This window comes from Siniperca chuatsi, linkage group LG23 (genome assembly GCF_020085105.1).
Source record: "Siniperca chuatsi isolate FFG_IHB_CAS linkage group LG23, ASM2008510v1, whole genome shotgun sequence".
Lineage (NCBI taxonomy): Eukaryota > Metazoa > Chordata > Actinopteri > Centrarchiformes > Sinipercidae > Siniperca > Siniperca chuatsi.
This window is the reverse complement of record NC_058064.1, coordinates 13580902-13601468: the sequence shown is the minus strand read 5'-3', so window position 1 is coordinate 13601468 and position 20567 is coordinate 13580902. Positions and strand designations below refer to the sequence as shown.

General features: G+C 39.9%; 1 protein-coding gene across 1 annotated transcript; it reads left to right on the top strand.

The window, feature by feature from the left end:
- Nucleotides 1–11974: 11974 nt before the first annotated feature.
- On the top strand, nt 11975–19624 carry ifrd1 (interferon-related developmental regulator 1). The gene is made up of 12 exons (XM_044185583.1): nt 11975–12191; nt 13785–13889; nt 14283–14364; nt 14828–14952; nt 16011–16168; nt 16332–16382; nt 16720–16898; nt 17094–17202; nt 17787–17921; nt 18130–18258; nt 18696–18791; nt 18956–19624. The coding sequence occupies exons 1-12, from the start codon at nt 12161–12163 to the stop codon at nt 19040–19042; spliced, it is 1287 nt and encodes a 428-aa protein (XP_044041518.1). The 5' UTR covers nt 11975–12160; the 3' UTR covers nt 19043–19624.
- The last annotated feature ends 943 nt before the right edge of the window (nt 19625–20567 follow it).

Sequence of the window (20567 nt, the reverse complement as noted above, 5' to 3'; positions counted from 1 at the left end):
GAATTGCCTTTTGGCATGAGAACAAGGTTCAAGGTAGATTTATTTGTAGTTTCACTGCTGCACAGTGAAATTAAAGTTGTAGCCCCCTTCATGCTACACACACAGAACATATATAAAAATATTTAAAGAATAGAATAAAAATAAAACATAAAAATAAAAGAATGTACCTGAACTCGTCGAGGACTCAGGCATACAAATACATCCAACTAGTTTATGAACAATAAAACATGTCTTGTGACTATATTGCATTGTTAGGCTATGTTTAGGCTATACTCAAAGGAAAATTGGTAGGTGTCCCTTCTTTATGTTGGATTTCTGACTGGTGAATGTATTCTCTGACTTTTCAGGGAGGACTCAAAACGTGTATGTTTTTGGTTTTGGTATTTTTTCAGCAAAAGAACAGACCCAGAATGCAACCTACATTATCGCTAGCTGTTTGTATCACTCACTCACTCACTCACTCACTCACTCACTCACTCACTCACTCACTCACTCACTCCCCACTTCATAAATAATTTGGTTTAATGGAAAGAGCTATGTGGTTCTCAGTGCACCACAGGTGTCTATCTGCAGTGGTTAAGGTGTGAGTGAGTGAATGAGTGATCAAGTGAATAAGCGAACGAGGGAACTGGAGCATGGTGAGAGATTCAACCTGGGAGTGGTAATCATCTCCAGCTGCTGCCCACCATCTCTTCTCTCCTTTTTTCTCCAGATTACCTGCTCTCTCTATCCTTACTTCCCCCTTCTTTTCTTCCCTCTCTAGCCCGGTGTTATAATCTTCCATGCTGCTGGCAGATCTAGCTCAGGGTACCCATGGGCTGTGTTTATCCCAGGCTCCAAGCTCCCCAGGCAAGCAGACAGGGGAGAGAAGAATCCCCCCACCATGCCTCACCGCAGGTTCTCATGGCTTCACTGCATTTCACCCTGCAGCGCACAGTTGGTGCTGACCTACAGAAAAGAAAACATCACCCAGGATGAGGGATAAGTGGCCTATATAGGATTGTGAATTTATAAATCCGTTTGTGGAGTTTAGAGAAGGCAAAATCTATGAGACTTTTGAGTGTTACATTCTGAAATGCTATTGTTTTAACCCCAGTGGCAGGTTTGTAAAATGCAACCACAGAGCATGCAATCTAGTCATCTTTAATTCAGTCTTTCTTTCAATTTTGTTTCCCTAGATATTATAAAGAGAACAAGTTGTGGGAATGGATTATTTAACTGTTTCTTCTCAGACTCATCCGTGCAGTTACATGAGGCGTCATAACAAGCACCACACTTCCCCTTCTTTGTGGCTAGAGGGTTGCCAGGCAACTCCAAGAACGTCTGCCTAGCTGCGTCCCTGCAACCTTTTGTGGCACTCACACACACACACACACACACACACATGCATATACACATACAACCCAATCCTAATTAATCACCTGTTCTCTTCTGTAAGTGTCTTGTCTCAGAGGTAGATGAGGTTCTGTTATCTGTGTTTATCTAAACTAATGACACTGCCAAAATGAGAAGTCTGAAAAGAGAACAGAAACTTCATTGGACACCAGATGACAGCGTGGAGTTTCCCAACTAACTTCCTGGAAAGAGGCGGCCAAAGGAACTTGGACCCAAATTAAGGCTGCGTCTCAGTTTGTGTCTTCTTTGAAGTCCCTTTTGTTTGGAATCGTATTTCCTTGTCTCTGCCAAACTATTATTTGATCCACAGTGTGTCTGATGATTTGTGATTAACAGATGGGTGGTTCCGGACAGGAAAAACAGAAAAACAGACTGAGCTACTCAGATGTGCAACATCATCTTGTTGAATGTCCATCCAGTGTGTGGTCACTCTTAGTCAGACAGACGTGACATCAACAGATATAGATTTTCTTTCCTGATGAATGCAAAAAAAAAATTGTGAATCAGAATCATTAGGATCAAGTAGCACTCAGACTGAACTTGCTGAGTTACATTCACACTTAAAGGGGTTCTACGTGATTTAATTATTGCAAATAATAATAAATAAATTGTTTGCACACATAAAGTTGGAGAACTTACAAGAGACAGATTTTTTTTTAAAAGTCAAAATTAAAGCAGCAGACGATAACATGACGTAACTTTTAGCCCCTAGTATGTGTCCATAATAAAACTCAATGGTCTCTTTCATTAGAGCCTTTATGCCCTTTCAAACTCCATGCCCCCGGTTCATACCACAGACTTTCTGTGAAAAATATGAAGTCTGAAGTCCAACCCTGATGACATCGTCAGGGTTATTTGCTGCTGCTTTAAAGTGTAGATGTAGAACACACATAGATATACAACACACATACTCACAAATACATTTAAAAGTGATCATGTTCCACACAACATGGCAAGAGATTATAATTAGATAAAACTTTGAACTAAATATTTATTTGTAATTAAATTGTTGTGGTGGCCAAAAAAAAAAAAATTAGTGATCATGTTGATATAACTCAAAGCTAAACATATATACCCATATTTCTAAAGTACAGTACATAAAATAGATTTTTCAGAGAAATGTAGTGTCTTACCATTAGACACATTAGATAATTTCCCTATGTTAGCTCATATTGGCTTAACTTCACATAATTTTGTGTGATGCCCATTTCAACTGTAACTGCAATGAATGACCCAGTGTGCTGTCTGTGATATTTTTTTTAAAATATCTCACTACTGCTATACTGTGATTACACTCTGATGACTTTGCTGAACTCTGAGACTGGGCTGTAGGGCTCCATGATTGAACAATCCATTCACTGTCCCTCCTTTAAAATGGATTATTATGGGCTTGAAAATGGATTCATACTAGACGTCCCCTGTATTGCGAGTGCAGGTGCGTTAACACTGTGTGGTATGGTAAACAGAGACAGCCCTCATAGCCCTGAATGGACGCAAAATCACACAACAAACCTTGTCTCAAGTCAGAGAGATTTATGCAGGCCAAGCTTATGTCATATAAAATGCTAGCTTGAAGCGCACTGTGAAATATTAACGTTTTATTTACAGGACACCTTACAAGAAATAACATTTTACATGACTGAAGCACCAAGCAAGTTTGCACTGAGTAAGCAGAGTGGACTGGAGGGACACATGGACAAACTTGTTGCAAAGATCAAACCTCCCGCCTTCTCACACGTCTTTCATCTGCATCTGGATCTTTATTTTAGGTAAAAATAGAGAGAGGTTTGGTATTTTTCAGCTCTGAGGGTACAAATAATACCACATGGGTCGATAGGCACCTCAACTGGAATACAGAGAGAAAAAGAGAAGGGGAGTGAGGAGAGTAGGGGAGATGTTTGTGTGTATGCACCTGAGCATGAAAAGAAATGATGCGCAAAATGCTGAGAGATACAGGGGGAAATAGAAGGCTAGCATATAACAATGAGGTGTAGTCATGCGCTGTGGCAAACCAAAGCACTAGAGATTCCCCAACAGATCATCTGCCTGTTTTAATAGCCTTTGGGCATAATATCCTCTTCAGATGGGATTCCATTGTCTGGAAGGCTGCTGCCTGCCCAGACACACACAGACTCCAGCAGCATCTGTGATTACCTACAGTATTTTCTTAAAGAGGATGTCTTATTTTGTTAATGGCATATTTAATTTGCTTTTTCCTATTCTTCTCTGCACTGAACTGTGAGGCTGACAACCAGAATTAATGAGAAAAATTACATAATACACGATATGTTCAATAATAATAACTCAGATGTCAACCTTAGTGTAGACTAGGGAAGAAGACTGACATTTGAAATTAGCCTAATAGTTTCAAGCTCATCACTGAACAGTCTTTTAACTTCAAACAAGTCAGTCAGCTCGCCTCTCCGGGTGGCTGCACTAACCTTTAGATAGGATGTCTGAACTTATTTCAAGTACTTTCCTGCCAACCTTTTCCACAATCTCTCCCACAGCGGAGGAAGGGAGAAAATAAAGGAAATTCTCGTAATAGGAAAGGGGCTTTTCTGAGGAAATGGAATTGAACAAGCTTGTCTAGTAGCTCAGCCCTCTATTGATTCAATGCCCAGGGCTTTTGGGCTACCTGTCTGTGGAAACCTGCAAAACAGACCTCACCATCCAAGTGGCTATTCTGTTTGTTTCCAGGACTTGGCCAAATAAGCTAAAGCACACAATTAAAACAACTGTTTGTGGAACGTGCTTTACAACAGGTGAAAATATGGATGGTCTGGATTTTACACCGAAATGCTGAATCTGGGTTATTGGTTTGGTTTTGCTGGTGTTTACAACACACAACATGGTGGCTGCCTCCAGAGAAGGCAACAGATAATGAGGACAAAACAGAGGGTGCCATTTACCCCCCACACAGAGCCACAGCCAGCCACTAAATGTGCTTTTAACCTATTTAATCAGATAGCCAGATGACAACGACATTACCTTATCATCTTTGTGTGTGTGTGTGTGTGTGTGTGTGTGTGTGTGTGTGTGTGTGTGTGTGTGCGTGTGTGAGCAAGTGTGTGTGCTCGTGTGACTTGGATTGTGAATGGATTTTTCCCAGGACTCAGATAAGCCTGTATAAGTGCAAAATGCTTCCATTGCAGATTCTTATTCAGATTCTGCAGCAAATTGATGATCACACCTTTTGAGCAAGATACAAGGTAAAGCTCACCTTAAAATAACATTTAGAGTAAACAGAAACAACTTCTCATTGCAGCAGACACACAAGCACAAGCAGTGCCAGTCAAAGGTGACTGGCTTTTAAAAATGTAAATATATCCTGTTGTTTTATTGGATGACTGACTAGCAAACTATTAGCTAGTCAAAGAGAGGCTGTGACACAGTGACTTTCTGCTTTGAGTGTGATTAGGTTTGAAGTTGAGATGAAAAGGCAGAGCAGAGTTAGGGCATACAGGTGTTTTTGACCGACCTTCCCCCCAACTCTCGCTTTATTGTGTTTTTTTTCTTTTTGATCTTTGATAAATTAGAATCCATGTTAGGGATCCTGATAAGGGTGCGGCACACCACATTTCCAGAACAAAAGCCCCTCTCTCTCCCTCCCTCTCTCTGGAGCCCTCTTAAAAAGGTTAATGGGTTGAGATTGAAGTTGCAAAATAATGAGACAAATGTGTGCAGAAATGGAGAGGTAATTACAATGACAGAAGCGTAGCCTAGCTGTCATAGTAAGCTGTCTGATAAAGTGCTAAACCCCTCTCAAAACAAGAAAATGAGGGGAAAGAATATGGGATTCAGCCAGTGACTAACAGACTGTGATTAGGAGCTGGATGCTCTAATTTGAGCATCAACCAGCACTTGTCTTTATTCCTGAACAGGGCCACATATTTGATAATTAATCTGAATTTAAATTATTGCAGGTGGTGTCCAAGCCAAGTGGATGCCAAATGATACCGTTTGGTATTTTTTATGCAGGTCATATTAAGCCAAGTTTATCTAGAGTGGTATTTATGGCAAGATAAAAATGCCATGATCACTAAAGGGAAACTGAAATCTTGTTGCAGTGAAAATTAGGATACAGCAAAGAAAATGGGAAAGGAGGAATGCAAAAAAAAACAAAAAAACAGAGGAAACATTCAAAACGAACAATTTTCACAATGTGTTTCTGTGAAGTGCAAATATAGCACCAAGTAGAGGCAAGTGAATCAGATTTTTTTTTTGAAATTGCATGATAGGAAAATGTTGAAACGAATCATTATATCATGTTCAAATTAAAGGAATAGTTTGACATTTTGGCCCTCAGGGCTGTACCTTCATATTCATCGTACAGATATGGGAGTGGTATCAATCAATCTCATCTAATTGTCAGTATTAAAAGTGAATAATTAAATTCTTAAGAAAGTCGAACTATTCCTTTAAAGGTCCTCAATGTAGGATTTAGTGGCATCTAGCGGTGAAATTGTAGTTTGCAACCATTTGAATACTGCTCGCCTCACCCTCCCCTTCCAAGATTGTAGGAGAAACTATGGTGGCCGGGAAACTCGCGAAAAACGCAAAAGGCCCTATGTAGACACAGTGATTGGTTTGTCTGTTCTGCGCTACAGTAGAAACATGGCGGTGCAACATGGCGGCCTCCATGGAAGGGAACCCGCTCCCTATGTAGATAAAAACGTCTTACTCTAAGGCAACGAAAACACAGCGATTCTTATTTTCAGGTGATTATACACTAATGAAAAAATACTTAGAAATATTATATTCCATTTCTGCCAATAGCTCCTCCTAAATGTACACCTGTACATAGCATGTCCAGAATAAATGCTGGATATGTGCATTAATAGCTGCACACCTAAAACTCCTTTGCACAGACAAACTACAAATGATATAAATACAGATGCTTGATGAGACCTTGGTTGAAATTCTTACCGACAGTTATTGTCAGAAAGTAGAACAAGTGAGAGCCTACGGAGTCCTGTCTACAATGAATCACTAAAGGAAGAGAAAGCCCACTGCTAAATTTCAAAGAGAGCTGTTTGAGGTTTTTGAAAGATCACCTTTGCTAAACCTTTGACACTGTTTCCATCAACCTCTCGACCCGAAATAATTTCCAAACCTCGCTCCCTCCCCAACGGGCTTAACCCATGCAGCCTCACCACTTTGCTCCAGGCCATGTCATTTATGAATTATTTAAAAACAGAGCATGAAATTAATATTCAGACAGTTTCTATTATCTGCTGTCAGCTCTCTCTCTCTCTCCCTGCTATCTGTTATTTTGGTAATGATCTGTATTCCTGTGGCATTAGGTTGGTCAGGGCTTGCACCCCTTGATGCAACGTGCCAGGCATGCTGAGTGAGGTTAGACTGGGCTGCTTTGTTGTTCCTTACTCCTACACTGGTTTCCTGGCAGGTGATTTCTCTCTCTTTCCACTACACATTGCTTAGGCTTGTCTAAACCAGTTCTCACTACCTTCGAAATAACATCTGTTTTTTTTTGTTTGGTTTTTTTGCATTACTCAGTATACATTTTGAAATGCAACATTTACAGTTGTCCTAACTGGTTGGGTTATTTGATATTTGCTCCAGCTCATTAAACGTTTAAAGCAAGACACAGCTCAGCAGCGAGCACAGTTCACTGACTCAATAAATTATGCATCAAAAACACATCTCTTAGAATTTCACTTGCTAGATTGCAGTGAGAGCAGTGTGTGAATTTCAAACAGAATGGCTCCCCCTAGTGCCAAAGACAGTTGTAAAGTATAGCTGGATAAATAAAGCAGAATCTTTTTACATACCTGCACTGACTAACTCACAGTTCATTGACAGTTATACACTCTCTGGTTTTGCTGTATTGCCCAAACTCAGTAGTAAACAGTTAGCTATGAGTACATATGGAGATTTGGGGGCACTATTAGACCCCTTAAAAAAAATCAAGGAATGTATCTTTAAAAATAATTTTGCACGAAATTGACCATATTGTTGAATGCTTCCCATTTAACCTCACACTATGTGTTATTCTGCCCACTTAACACAACCCACCTTCACACATAATGAATTATTCAAGCTTGATGCTGCAAACAGAGCAGCAGTTCTGTCCATGCACTGTGCCCTAAGGGCTACATATAACCTTTTCAGGAAATGAGTACAGTCTTATAGGGTGGGCCATCTTGAGCGTAAAGTGTTTGTCACCTTAAATGTTCAAGGCAGCACATCGCTCCATGCAAAAAATGAAGTACTTACTCCTATAGCATTGCTATATTGTTTATGTATTTAATGTCAGAGGTTGGTCTGCAAAGGAGGATGATTGTCTGCAATGTTTTAAGGATAAAACTTTTGTCTGGTGTACCTAAATTTACTGCAAATGTATTTTTGTGCAATCCCTTTCACCTTTGCAATTACTGAGCACTGGTCCTCAATATTTTGCACATTCCATTAACTTCATTTTAAACACTGTACAGCTCTTTACTTAAGAATATATATATATATATATAACTGAAGTGGCTGATATCAAGAAATCCTACCAATGGCTAGAGCGGGCCGGACTAAAGGACAGCACAGAGGCACTCATCATGGCTGCACAGGAGCAGGCCCTGAGCACCAGAGCAATAGAGGCCCAGATCTACCACACCAGACAAGACCCAAGGTGTAGGCTGTGCAAAGAGGCCCCTGAGACAATCCAGCACATAACTGCAGGGTGTAAGATGCTGGCAGGAAAAGCATACATGGAGCGCCATAACCAAGTGGCTGGCATAGTGTACAGGAACATCTGCACTGACTATGGACTGGAAACCTCGAGGTCAAAGTGGGAAACACCTCCAAAGGTGGTAGAGAATGACCGAGCCAAGATCCTGTGGGACTTCCAGATTCAGACTGACAGAATGGTAATGGCGAACCAGCCAGACATCGTGGTGGTGGACAAACAGCAGAGGAAAGCCGTTGTGGTTGACGTGGCAATACCAAGTGATGGCAACATCAGGAAAAAGGAACATGAGAAACTAGAGAAGTACCAAGGGCTCAGAGAAGAGCTGGAGAAGGCCTGGAGGGTGAAGGCGACAGTGGTGCCCGTGGTCTTCGGAGCACTCGGGGCAGTGACCCCCAAACTGGAGGAGTGGCTACAGCAGATCCCTGGAAGAACACCAGACATGCCGGTCCAGAAGAGTGCAGTACTAGGAACAGCAAAGATACTGCGCAGAACCCTCAAGCTCCCAGGCCTCAGGTAGAGGACCCGAGCTTGAAGGATGAGACCACCCGCGGAGGGTGAAGGACAAGGTTTTCATATATATATATATATATATATATATATATATATAGACTGTTATGCACCACAACTCCAAGACAAATTCTGTGTATGTGAAAACCTACACTAAACCTGTTTGTTTTTGAAACTTTGGGCTCCACTGTTTCATGAAACTCACACATGTAACGCCAAATCTGTCTTTCTGTATTTTACCCCATAATGAAGGATTGTGTGGGTGACTAAGTAAAGGAGCTGTCTGAGCTTTGTTTAGTCAAGATTTCAACTGCTCCATCCTGCTACCATTGGCTATGGCCTGCTGAAGTCATTGAGCAGATACTATTTTCTCTTTCTATGTGAATTTTTGTACATGCTAATACTTACTGTCCTGGCAGGATGTGCAGAAAAATCTTCTTTTGGCATCTTTAGTTTGGTTAAGTAAAGATTGAAAAAATGACAATGTGTTGAGTCCACCCACGTCTTGAGAGTGCTTGTGGATCAAGGCACTTGCTTCTTCAAAGAAAATATGATCTAAACTGACAACTACATGATAAAAATCAGCTTTACTAATTACCAAGCATTAAAAAGGCAAGTGACGATCATAATCAGTGTGAAAGTGTACATGTGTGTTTGGGAAGCAGCTCTGGAAATAGTCGAACACGAGGTGCATGAAAAATGAAAGTCAGCTTTGAATTCTGCAAGTTTATATTCTAGTGTTTGTCAGGTCTGAGCTGTTGACAGCTGGGCCGTGGGAATGGCAGCAACGAGACTGCATCTGTGAGATTTTTCCACTTGTGTATGAAAGAATGAACTATTTCTGTCCGTCAAGCAAAACGCAGAGTGACTGAAATAAAAAAAAGCCAGAAAAAATAATTAACTGGAATGATTCAATCCCAGCTCTGTGTTAAGCCAATGTTTGATTAATGTTCATTAGGACAATTTAGTGGAGACTGTGGTTGTCAGATGCTGTCCTGTATTTGACCTCTAAACTCTCTCTGTAGGGAGGTGAAACTAAAAACAATTGTCTTTAATTGTCTGTATCAGTTCAAGTTATTCAAGCTTTATTGGCAAAAAGTAGTTAGATGTGTGAAAGAAGAGTTTTCATGTTCTAAATCAGTATATATACAGAACCCAACCCCTACAAATGTACATACATACCTATAAGGAGTGGAAAGAATAACACCTTACAATACAGTATCTCATGAACAACTTCAAAATTCCAAAACAATACCAGAAATCTGCAGACTGCATTAAAATACACTAATCCAGACCAGGAAATTCCAATATGACTGCTGGAGTACAGGTATTGGATATGTGCCTGCCTTTTACTGTCCAGGAAGCTCATGTGTCACTGATACACATTGTTCTACATAGTTAAGGGAAATGTACCATTTCCCACCTGGCTGGATTACCGAATTATTATCAAATGAACTAACTGGCCTTATTTTCAGTGAAACACTAAAGATGGTTGGCAAAGATGTAAAATAGACAATTATGTATATCTTTTCCAGTTAGTATATCATACAGATGGGATTGTATTCTAATATGAGCAGGCATCTCTCTTCAAAAGTGAAGCGGCAGTCACTCTGGAAGTCGGTGAAACTTTGGAGTCCAGGAATGATTCTGATTTGGCAGAATTATCATTTTAACTTGACTATGGGAATCCATTTGACCAATGACATTCTAACTCAGTTCTTGAGCTCGGGGAATTGATACAATGCATTCATTCCTGAGATCTGCAACTGCCATTAACTGCAGTAGGTGTGTGAATACTAGTTGGAATTGATTCTCTCTCGCAGTGTTAGTCTGGAAAAAATCCATACTCCTTGTACCTCTGTAAATAAAGCAACAAGACTGAAGCAGTGCCGGGTTTGTGAAAACCTCTTTTATATAATTTTCTACTCAAAGAAATAAATATGAATTACTTAGTTTCACACCCTTGCATTGATGAACAAATGTTATTGGTTGTATTAACCTTCATTCACACCTCGTCAAAAGAAGGAAACTGTAAGCAGACTTTTCACTTTGTAGCTGTTATGGACCGTTCCTATCAAGTTCCTAAGTTGTTGCTTCCTGCATGGGGTAAAGTCTCAAAATAATGACAACATATGCCAAAAAACAGAAAATTTGGCAAAGGCACATAAGAACAGAGGCCACAAGCCGACTCTAGCAATGACTAAAAGACATTTAAATCTCCGTATTTGTGAAACAACACCATTAAGAAATGGGCTAAAAATTGGCTTTAAGCGCACCTCTGTCAGTATAAAAATTCACCAAATGAATGTTTACTGCTCAGCTGTTATTTTGTCTACCTTAGCATGGCTACAACATACAATAGTGTACGTATTTTGCATGGCAAATGAATCCAGATTATGCATTGTATCTCTGAGGACTGTAATCACAGTATTTATTGTGATACAGGGGTTATAATCACAGTTTCTAATGCAATATATATATATATAACAGCATAACTGCATTAGAGGACAATTTGTTGCATCACAGATGCATAAAACGACAGCATCAACTGCATCACAAAGGAACATTATCACAGTAGGCTATGTATTACTGCAGAGAGCCCTTTAATGCCATCTACTCCATAAAGATGCATATTGCATCACAGACAGTTGTGGAAGAAGTACTACTAAAAATAGCATTACCGAAACGTAAATAGTATGTTACAAATAAAAGTGCAGCATTTTACTTGTAGTTGTAAAACGTACAGTAGTATCGGTATTATCAGCAAAATGTAGTTTAAGTATCAAAATGTAGTTAAGTTACTCATTATGCAGAATGGTTCTTTTAGGGGTGTATATTATTATATACATTAGATTATTATATTTATTTATATTTAATGTGTAAGCAGCATTTTAATGTAGCTTGTACATGTGGATCTTATTTTACTTTATATACTGCTTTGTTGTTTAATCTATAACAATGCATCAGATTATATTTATAGATCATATGTTTTGTATGTAAAATCTGAATCTGCAAAGTTACACAGCTCTCACATAGTAGTGGAGTAAAACATATCATACAACATTTCCCTCAGAAATGTACTTTGTAAATTACTTCCTCCATCCATTGTATCATAAATGCCTATAATCACTGTAGCAGGCTATAAATACCAACCACTGTCTGTTTAAATACTCTTAAAGCTTACTTACAAGTACAATTTGTGAACAATGGACAGACCAAAATAACCAAATACGCATAGTACCCACATTTCTGTTCACTGCATCACGCGCGAACACACGCGACGCTTGTTCCTATTCCCGGATTGGTCGGCGATGCCGGGAAACCTCCTCGTGACATGTCAGCCGGTATAAATACTCAGAGCTGCCCTCTTCTTACGCAGCCCTGTTTTATGAGGGAAAATGTATCGTCTCGGCCAACAGTCTATCTCCAAGATCGCCTTCAATTCCTTTTTATCCGCTGTGCCACGGGAATATTTTCATTTTACGAGACAATACAATAAAAGCTGGTCGTGTATTGGCTGATTTTGGATCAAATTATACATTTATTTGCACGAAAATGCCAAGAACCAAGAAGAAGAAAAACAGGGGTAAGTCAGCGAGCGGCCGCATTGCTTTGGCCTTGCTTTTTGGACTTCTCTTTGTCGACGGTAGTTGTAGTTCTTTTCATGTTGTCAGACCATTGACTGGAGTTGGACGTGTTTACAGTTAGGACTACAAACGTCAGAGGCTGGCCTACGTCAAAACACAAAGCTAACTAGCCGTGGTCACACAAAGCATCGCTCTTACTGACAAAACGTGCCATCATACGATGGTATGGTTTTACTTTGTATTTATTGCTACACTCGTTTAATGGTCATAAACTAATTTATACCTCACACGAGCCCCTAATATTGGTCGGACGTTACAAGGTAACGTCAGCTAGTGTCAACTCCCCGCTACCAAGACACAGTTGGGGTTGCTAGGTACAGTTCATGTAAATAAATATACCTATTTGACAACTTGATTGCTTTTACCGTGATTATTGCCTAGGTAAACGAATAGTAACTTTTTTGTGGGTCTACATCAAGCACATAACGTTAGCTCGAACTCTAAAGTGTGGTCATCTTGTCTGACCTCAATTAATCTTTAGCCGAATGTGTGGCTGGCATTCATTCCGACTAACGCTGGCCGACTTTAAACTAGCATGGGCATGTAAGGCAGATAACAGTTGTGTATGTTGGTTATTGTTGGGTTATTATTGTTTAGTGACGGCGGACATTTTGGACCCCAGAGAGCGGCGTGGAAAAGAGGCGGCGCCCGGTTCTCAGATATCAGCTGTCGTGGGGGGAGAGCCCACGTCAATACATAGAAATACCCTCTATTATTAGATAAAATTGCCAGTTTTAAGTCATCTGATAGTGCTCCCTATAGCATTTATCATGGCTTGAAATACTGAAGTACGTTCATTTTTGGTTGTGACTACTTCGTGTTCTTAACGTGATAAACTTACCAACATGTCTTAGTCTGAGTCTGGTTGCAGTGCACAACCATTGAGGACGCAATTTCCTACACATTATTTACATTTTTTTTTATTGGACGTTTTTCACAACTAATACAATCAAAGCTTTTTAGTTTAGAAAAATGAACAGACCTTTTCAGACCCTTTTTAAGCTGTGAAGTTCCACAACTCTCCCACACTCTCACACTGTTTTCAGGAAGACCTTTAAAATATTACACACAGACTGGCAAGTATTGTGTGTTTTGGAGTGCTTTTGTCTGCAGGTTTTAATTCCAATTAACTGTATTCTGGAAGTTTTCAATGAACAGTTGCCCTACTGGACTGATAGTCACTTGTACTATCTGGTGTGGAATTTTGCAGCTGAGAGCAGATTGTCAGTTTCTGTCATGTCACAAAAGTTCAGTTGTGTTGACCCACGTCTTTCCAACCTGAACATAATGTCGTATTTACACAACCGACAGAACTGTGGGTTGCCCTTGACCCTGACAACATGGTGCATTTTCATATGAGATAATGAAAGGATAACCCGTGCAAAGGACATAACTGATTAGATAACTACAGTATTTGCTACAGTACCTGTCAGGTGCTGGGATTACATAATGAGCACACACAGACCTGCTACACTGTGCTAATGCATTTGATGTGATTAGGCTAAAATTAACATCTATCTCTTTTTCTCCAGGAGGGCAGCATGGAAATGTGCAGCCTTTCAGTGATGAGGATGTCTCCATTGAGACCCTCAGTCATTGCAGCAGCTTCAGTGACACCACCAGTGTAGCAGATGAAGGTAGGTTTGTGTGTACACCTGGGTATGCAATTGTGTGTATTATATGTGCTTCAGTGATTGTTTGAACTTGAGTATACATACTGGCTATGCTGTCAGTGGGTGTTTCTTTATGGGCCAGTGTTTGCAGTTTGTGTACACTCATCATCAAAAAGGAATGTAGTAGATGCCTAGCTTATTTCTTGGTTTGAATTTTGCTGTTAAGTTTCTCATTGGGCCAACATTTGAGTAAAACTACCAGTTTTTGTTTTTCTTGGAATCAAGGACCTCCTAAAAGTTAGATAACCCTACTATGAAAAATGCAATTCATCCAATGTTTTGTGTCCAGTAACTCATATCAGTACTTTGAAGCATATCAGGCAAGTCTTCATTTACTACATCTTGTGGTGTTGCCAGGTGGAGAGTCCAGTGAGGACGCAGCCCAGGAGGATTTCCAGTACAAGCTGAAGGGGTTCATAGACAGCACGGTGGATAAGAGGTAAAAGTCCTATCTAAAGATTTCAGCCGTCTACGTACACATGTTATCTCATCTTGGTATGCAGGCTGGAACATGTCGGTGCAGAGTTTCACTTTTACATGATATATTGCAAATAAAGTGACTTTATTCTACAGAATGCTGCATGAAAGCAAAGATTGAGGGGTGGGAAAACATTTTTAGTTCTTGGCGATTTAGAAATCTTTTGCCAGCTAAGGATGTAAAAGTCAATATCTTATCTTATTAGCTCACAGAATAATATTTATAGAAATGTTTAATTTGGTGGGTGTTCAGCCCAAGCTCTTTACATGGGCTAATTTCTTCATGAAAAATGTTTTTTTTTTTTTTTTTTTTCTCTCTGACATTCCACTGTCATGCGTCACTCTTAAGTCAGATTGATATTTAAGGAGAGAGATAATCATTTGTATAATAGCAATAATGAATGGTTGTGTACCTGTTTCCTCAGTGCTAAGACCAGACAAGGGGCACTGGATGGGCTAAAGACGGCAATGGCCACACGGATCCTGTATGAGTTCATCTCAGAGAGAAGGATGACCATCACAGACAGCATCGAACGCTGCCTCAAGAAAGGTATCAAAAGAAATTAAACTGTGTAAAATGCTGGGTTAAACAGATTCGACATACAGACGGGTGACAAATTAAAGGAAATACCAACATAAAGTGTTTTAGTAAGGTGTTGGGCCACCATGTGCCGCCAAAACAGTGCCTTGGCATTGATTCTATGAGTTTCTGGATCTGTACTGGAGGAATGAAAAACCATTCTTCCAAAAGCTATTCCCTCATTTGGTATTTTGCTGATGGTGGTGGAGAGCGCTGTCTAACACGTCGGTCCAAAATCTCCCATAGGTGTTCAGTTGGGTTGAGATCTGGTGACTGTGAAGTCCACAGCATACGATTCACATAATTTTCATACTCATCAAACCATTCAGTGACCCCTCGTGTCCTATGGATGGGGGCATTGTCATCCTGGAAGAGACCACTCCCATCCGGATAGAAATGTTTCATCATAGGGTAAAGGTGATCACTCAGAACAACTTTTTGTATTGATTTGCAGTGACCCTTCCCTCTAAGGGGACAAGTGGACCCAAACCATGCCAGCAAAATGCCCCCCACAGCATAACCGAGCACCAGATTCCCACACTGTAGAGGTCAAGCATTCAGGCCTGTGCCGTCTCTTGGTGTACACCACACATGCACTCACCCACTTGTCGAGAATATGGTGAAGGATGACTCAGCTGACCATATAATTTTTTCCCACATCTCTGTAGACCAGTGCCTAATGGTTTTTGCACCACAGAACTCTCAAATGTGCATTCATCTTTGTAATGAGGGGTTTATGCACTGCAACCCTACTATAATACTCTAAGAATGTCAATGCAGGACATGACAAGTCTGTCAGTAAGAACAGTCCGTCGACAATTACATAGTCATCTAAGGAAGAGTTGCGAAAGTCATTTTATTTTAGGATCTGATTTGCTTTTTTTTCCCTTTTTTTTTTTTCTTTTTTTTTTTTTTTTCTGGATGATATGGTCAAGTTGATAACCTCAACTTTATATCTTCAAATCTACTCACGACAAATTTCCCCCGAATTTAAGGGGAAAGTTAATGCCCAACCCTCTCACTGCCAGGCAAGGGCGAGGAGCAGCGAGCAGCAGCTTCTTTAGCCTGCCTGCTGTGTATCCAGCTGGGCTCGGGCATCGAGAGTGAGGAGGTGTTCAAGACCCTGAAACCCATCTTCAAAAACATCCTGGCAGATGGATCAGCCAACATACAAGCCAGACAGGCTGTGAGTACCTGGTTTTGTCTGCGGCAGAGCAATATATATTTACGACATTGGAAGAATGCATTTTTGACAGGTCGCCGAACAGCAGCCACACTGTACCTGCGTGTGTGTGTGTGTGTGTGTGTGTGGAAAGTCAACTGAACAAATCTTTCTGTTTCTCTAATAGGTGGCGACAAGTCTGGGCCTCTGTACTTTAGTTGCAGAAGATGACATTTTGGTAAGCTCTTGATCACTTTTGGTGTCTTTTCTGTGGTTTGACACCTCTGGGCTTGAGGGCAAGCTGCAGTGATGTCTCTTCTACAGCCTTCTGTCAGTCCTTTATTTGTTCTCATTATCGGTTGTGACATTGTGCCTCATTCAGTTTTAACATTCGTTATGTCAACAGCATTGGCAGCTGAACTCAAACGTGCCTCAAGTAATTACTCAAAGTCATAAACATGTTATTTGTGATCACTGGTGTCGTATTTTCTTCTGAAGTGTTTTTAAACACTTGCAGCCTTTAATTTTTGCATTGCAAACTCCAGTCTTCACATTATCCCTGCTTCCTGCTCTAGGACGTGCATGCTACCATGGAGTGCTTTGAGAACCTGTTCACCCGGTCCTATGCTAAGGTGGATGGTACCTGTCCTTTGATCAGTCCCCAGACAAGCCAGCTCCACACCAACGCCCTCCTGTCCTGGGCACTACTGCTCACCATCTGCACTGCCAACCAGCTCAAAGACATCCTGCACAAGTAAGACCCGCCGTTAACCCTTTAACTAAGTTTCACAGTCAGAAGTTTGCTGTTAAGTTTACCTCAACCACACAGTATTTTACTGCAACCCAGATAAGTATTGAAAATTGTAAGAATTGATACATGTATTTATATTAAAAAAAAAAAAAAAAAAAAAAATTAACAAAAATGGAATGCATGTGTGTTGTTGTGCAGACACCTGCCTAAACTGCCACGATTGCTGGAAAGTGAGGATGTCAACATGAGAATTGCTGCAGGGGAGACCATTGCTCTGCTCTTTGAGCTGGCCAGAGACATGGACTCTGTAAGTTTAAAGCCATGCTGTGTTTACTATCCAGGATCGACACAATTGTGCAATATTCTGTGTTAATACTCCTGTGCAATATACTCTTTTAAATTCCCTATTTATTGATATTTATTCATACCTCTATTACTGCTGTGCAATATCCTCTGTCTCATTATAATCTTAATAAGCTACACTTAACTTGGCAGTTCATGCACTATTACCGTATTATCATCAACCGGTAAACCCACTTTGTACTTCACACTTATTTTATTTTATACTTATACCCACTTGGTACTTAATTTTTTTTTTCTGACCTGTATTATAGTGTATTATATTTTTTGCTTAGTGGATGTGATAGTGAGCTGCTGTAGCAAAAGAGTTTCCCCTCGGGGGATCAATAAAGTATTTCTGATTCTGATCCTGTCATTACTGTAGTAAAGTGCTGCAACTATTGGGACTAAATGTTATTGGATGCAAAAGGGACTGAAATGTTCTACTTTTTTTGCCTTACATTGCATGTTAACTTCACTGCTGGATTTGATAACCTGTTTTTCTTTTTCATTGGTCATGAATGCAGTATTTCTTTCTCTATGTCCCTGCAGGAGTTTGAGTTTGATGACTGGGAAGAACTGTGTGATAAACTGAACGCGTTGGCCACAGACTGTAACAAACACAGAGCCAAGACGGACAAGAGGAAGCAGCGGTCTGTATTTAGGGATGTACTCAAGGCTGTTGAGGTGAGTGTTAAGTGTTGTTTGACAGCATCTTGGTTTGCTAGGTTTTAATTGACATTTTTGCCGCTTCTTCCTCCTCTTATCCTGCGCGGTGTTAAAGTGACAGGCTAGAGATTCTGTGTTTTTAGTCGAATAGGCAAATTAAGAGGCCGCGCAAGTATCTGTTTCTGGCTATAGTCATTTTTCTCACCTCCCCTCTATATTCTTCCAGGAGGGTGACTTCCAGTCTGAGACCATTCGCTTTGGGACGGAGCGGATGACCATTGATAGCTGGGTGAGAAAGAGGACATATGATGCCTTCAGAGAGTTTGTGGGTTCTGGGATGAACTACCACCTACAGGTATTATTATTATTATTATTATTATTATTATTATTATTATTATTTATTATTTATTTATTTTTTAAAATAGTTGTTGGTAGAGTATGGCATATATTTGAGTCAATGGCAAACTGAAAATTTAAATGCATGAAAGTTGACATTTAATTGCACTTTGTTTGGAGACAACACTTACAGCTTGATTTAGGATAATGTGTATTGTAGAGAAGGCGGGGGGTGCATTACAAATAACTGGAAAGTAGTCTGCAATCTGTCTGGCAGCTAGTGCGATTAGAAAGTGAAGATGAGGCAATGGAACGTATTTCAGACCACACAACACTGTAAAAAGTATCTAAAATTAGCTAGTTACTGTTGTTCAGATTTTGTATTATGCTTGTGTTGTGTAATGCTGATGGAAGTGTTTTCTCACTAGGTTTTGTTTTTTACTTCTCTTAAACAAGGGCAATGAATTCATCAGAGACGTGTTTGAACTGGGACCACCTATGTTGGTTGATTCAGCCACAATGAAGGCCATGAAAATCTCTCGCTTTGAAAGGGTATGTGTACATGCACAAGTTATTCGAACCCTCACATTGTGGTTTTTTAAAATACTAAATGTTGTCATAGTTGCCACAATAAACAGACTATACTATATGTACACTATGTATATGCTTGTTGCATTTTTATATGGTGTATTAACTTTTTCGCCTCTCTTTTCCAGCATCTCCACAACTCTGCTGCATTCAAGGCTCGGACCAAGGCCAGAAGCAAGTTCAGGGACAAGAGGGTGGATGTGGGAGAATTTTAACTGTCTTTTTTTTTTTTTTTTTTTTTTTTTTTTTTTTTTTTTTTTTTGATTCTAATAACCTATTTATCAGCCTTCTCTGCTTTTTTAGATGAATTGTCACGGCTCTGTGTTCATGTGGTCCTCTCCCAAAATCTATATTTTGAGTATCAAACACTCACCCTCTGTAGGCTTGAAAGGTGCTTCTTTTTTTTTTTTTCTAGCCACCTTTCAAACCAATAGGAGGCGAGTGGTTGATATTCTTAAATGTATCTACACATTAACAGTGGTGTTGTACATATAGTGTATATTTGTTCTCTCCTCAAGTTAATATTAATTATGTGGCCTTTTGAACATAGGTAATAAGTTATATAATTTAGCCAGCATTTGTCTTTGCACCGTGTAGTCCTATTTAGTTCATAGCAATGTTAAGACACATGTTGTGACTGTCCTAACCCTTTGATGAATTTGTATTCAGTTGCACTACCTTGTTAACCCGTAGCAGGTTATTTCTGTAGAACCTTGGTGAATATTGGTGATGTCTTTTAGTATTGGGTGTGTAATCTAAAAGGCAAGGATGGTGAAATAAACATTGAAAAGCTGTAAGAAATGGATCTCTTTATATTTACTCATGTTTATAATACAAGATATACTGTTCTTAACTGACACAATGATGCTGACTGACCAGATTAGTTGATTCAGCTGATCCAGTATCTTGGGACACCGGTCACTCGCTCAAAGCATCATTTCCCTTTTGTTGGAAATAAAAATGGCAGTAGGTTTTGGGGAAGTGACTTGACACTTCACTGGAAGTGAGTTTTGAAAACCATTGTACACAGCATATTTACTCCCCCAGGTCCCACTCGAAGGCTGCTTTTGTAGAGCAGTAAAAATAGTCCACAACAGCAGCGAGTACCACATGATGATCAAGGTAAATGTCACAAAGCTACAAATAGTCCCATCAATAATGTTGGCCTGTTACTCAGGAGATTGGAGCACACATAGGCGTCCAGCAATCGATGCAGCCTCATACCTCAGGTGAAACAATATTCCCTTCAGGAGGAAGCAGCAACATGGAGCTGATAACATTTTTCATGGCCTGTCTTTTGCCTTTCTCTGGTAGGATGGTCTTGTTTTTTTTTGTTTTTTTTTTAGTACAGAGGAGTTTCATGTGTCCATCAGCCTTTTGAAAACTGTCCTTCAAATGACTTTGAATCAATAGATCTGATCATGCATCTGTACAACAAGAAGTATAAATGAACTCATATTAATAGTTTTGGAAGGAGGAGCCTCTGGTTTAATTTCACCACAGCTTAACTACTGTATTTACCTTTATTCAGACTCTGTATGAGAAATATCTACACGCTACAAGCTTTTAACTAAGTCCAAGAGGCAAGATTGTATCACATTGATCCTTGTTGCTTGCAAGTTTGAGAGGAGATTATAACTTGTGTTTGAAGCTTTAAATGGTAGGACCCATACCAAATCTCATCTCAGGCTCTTGTCTGGATCTCCATGCCTGCCCGGGCATTTCATTGCTCCTTTTTAA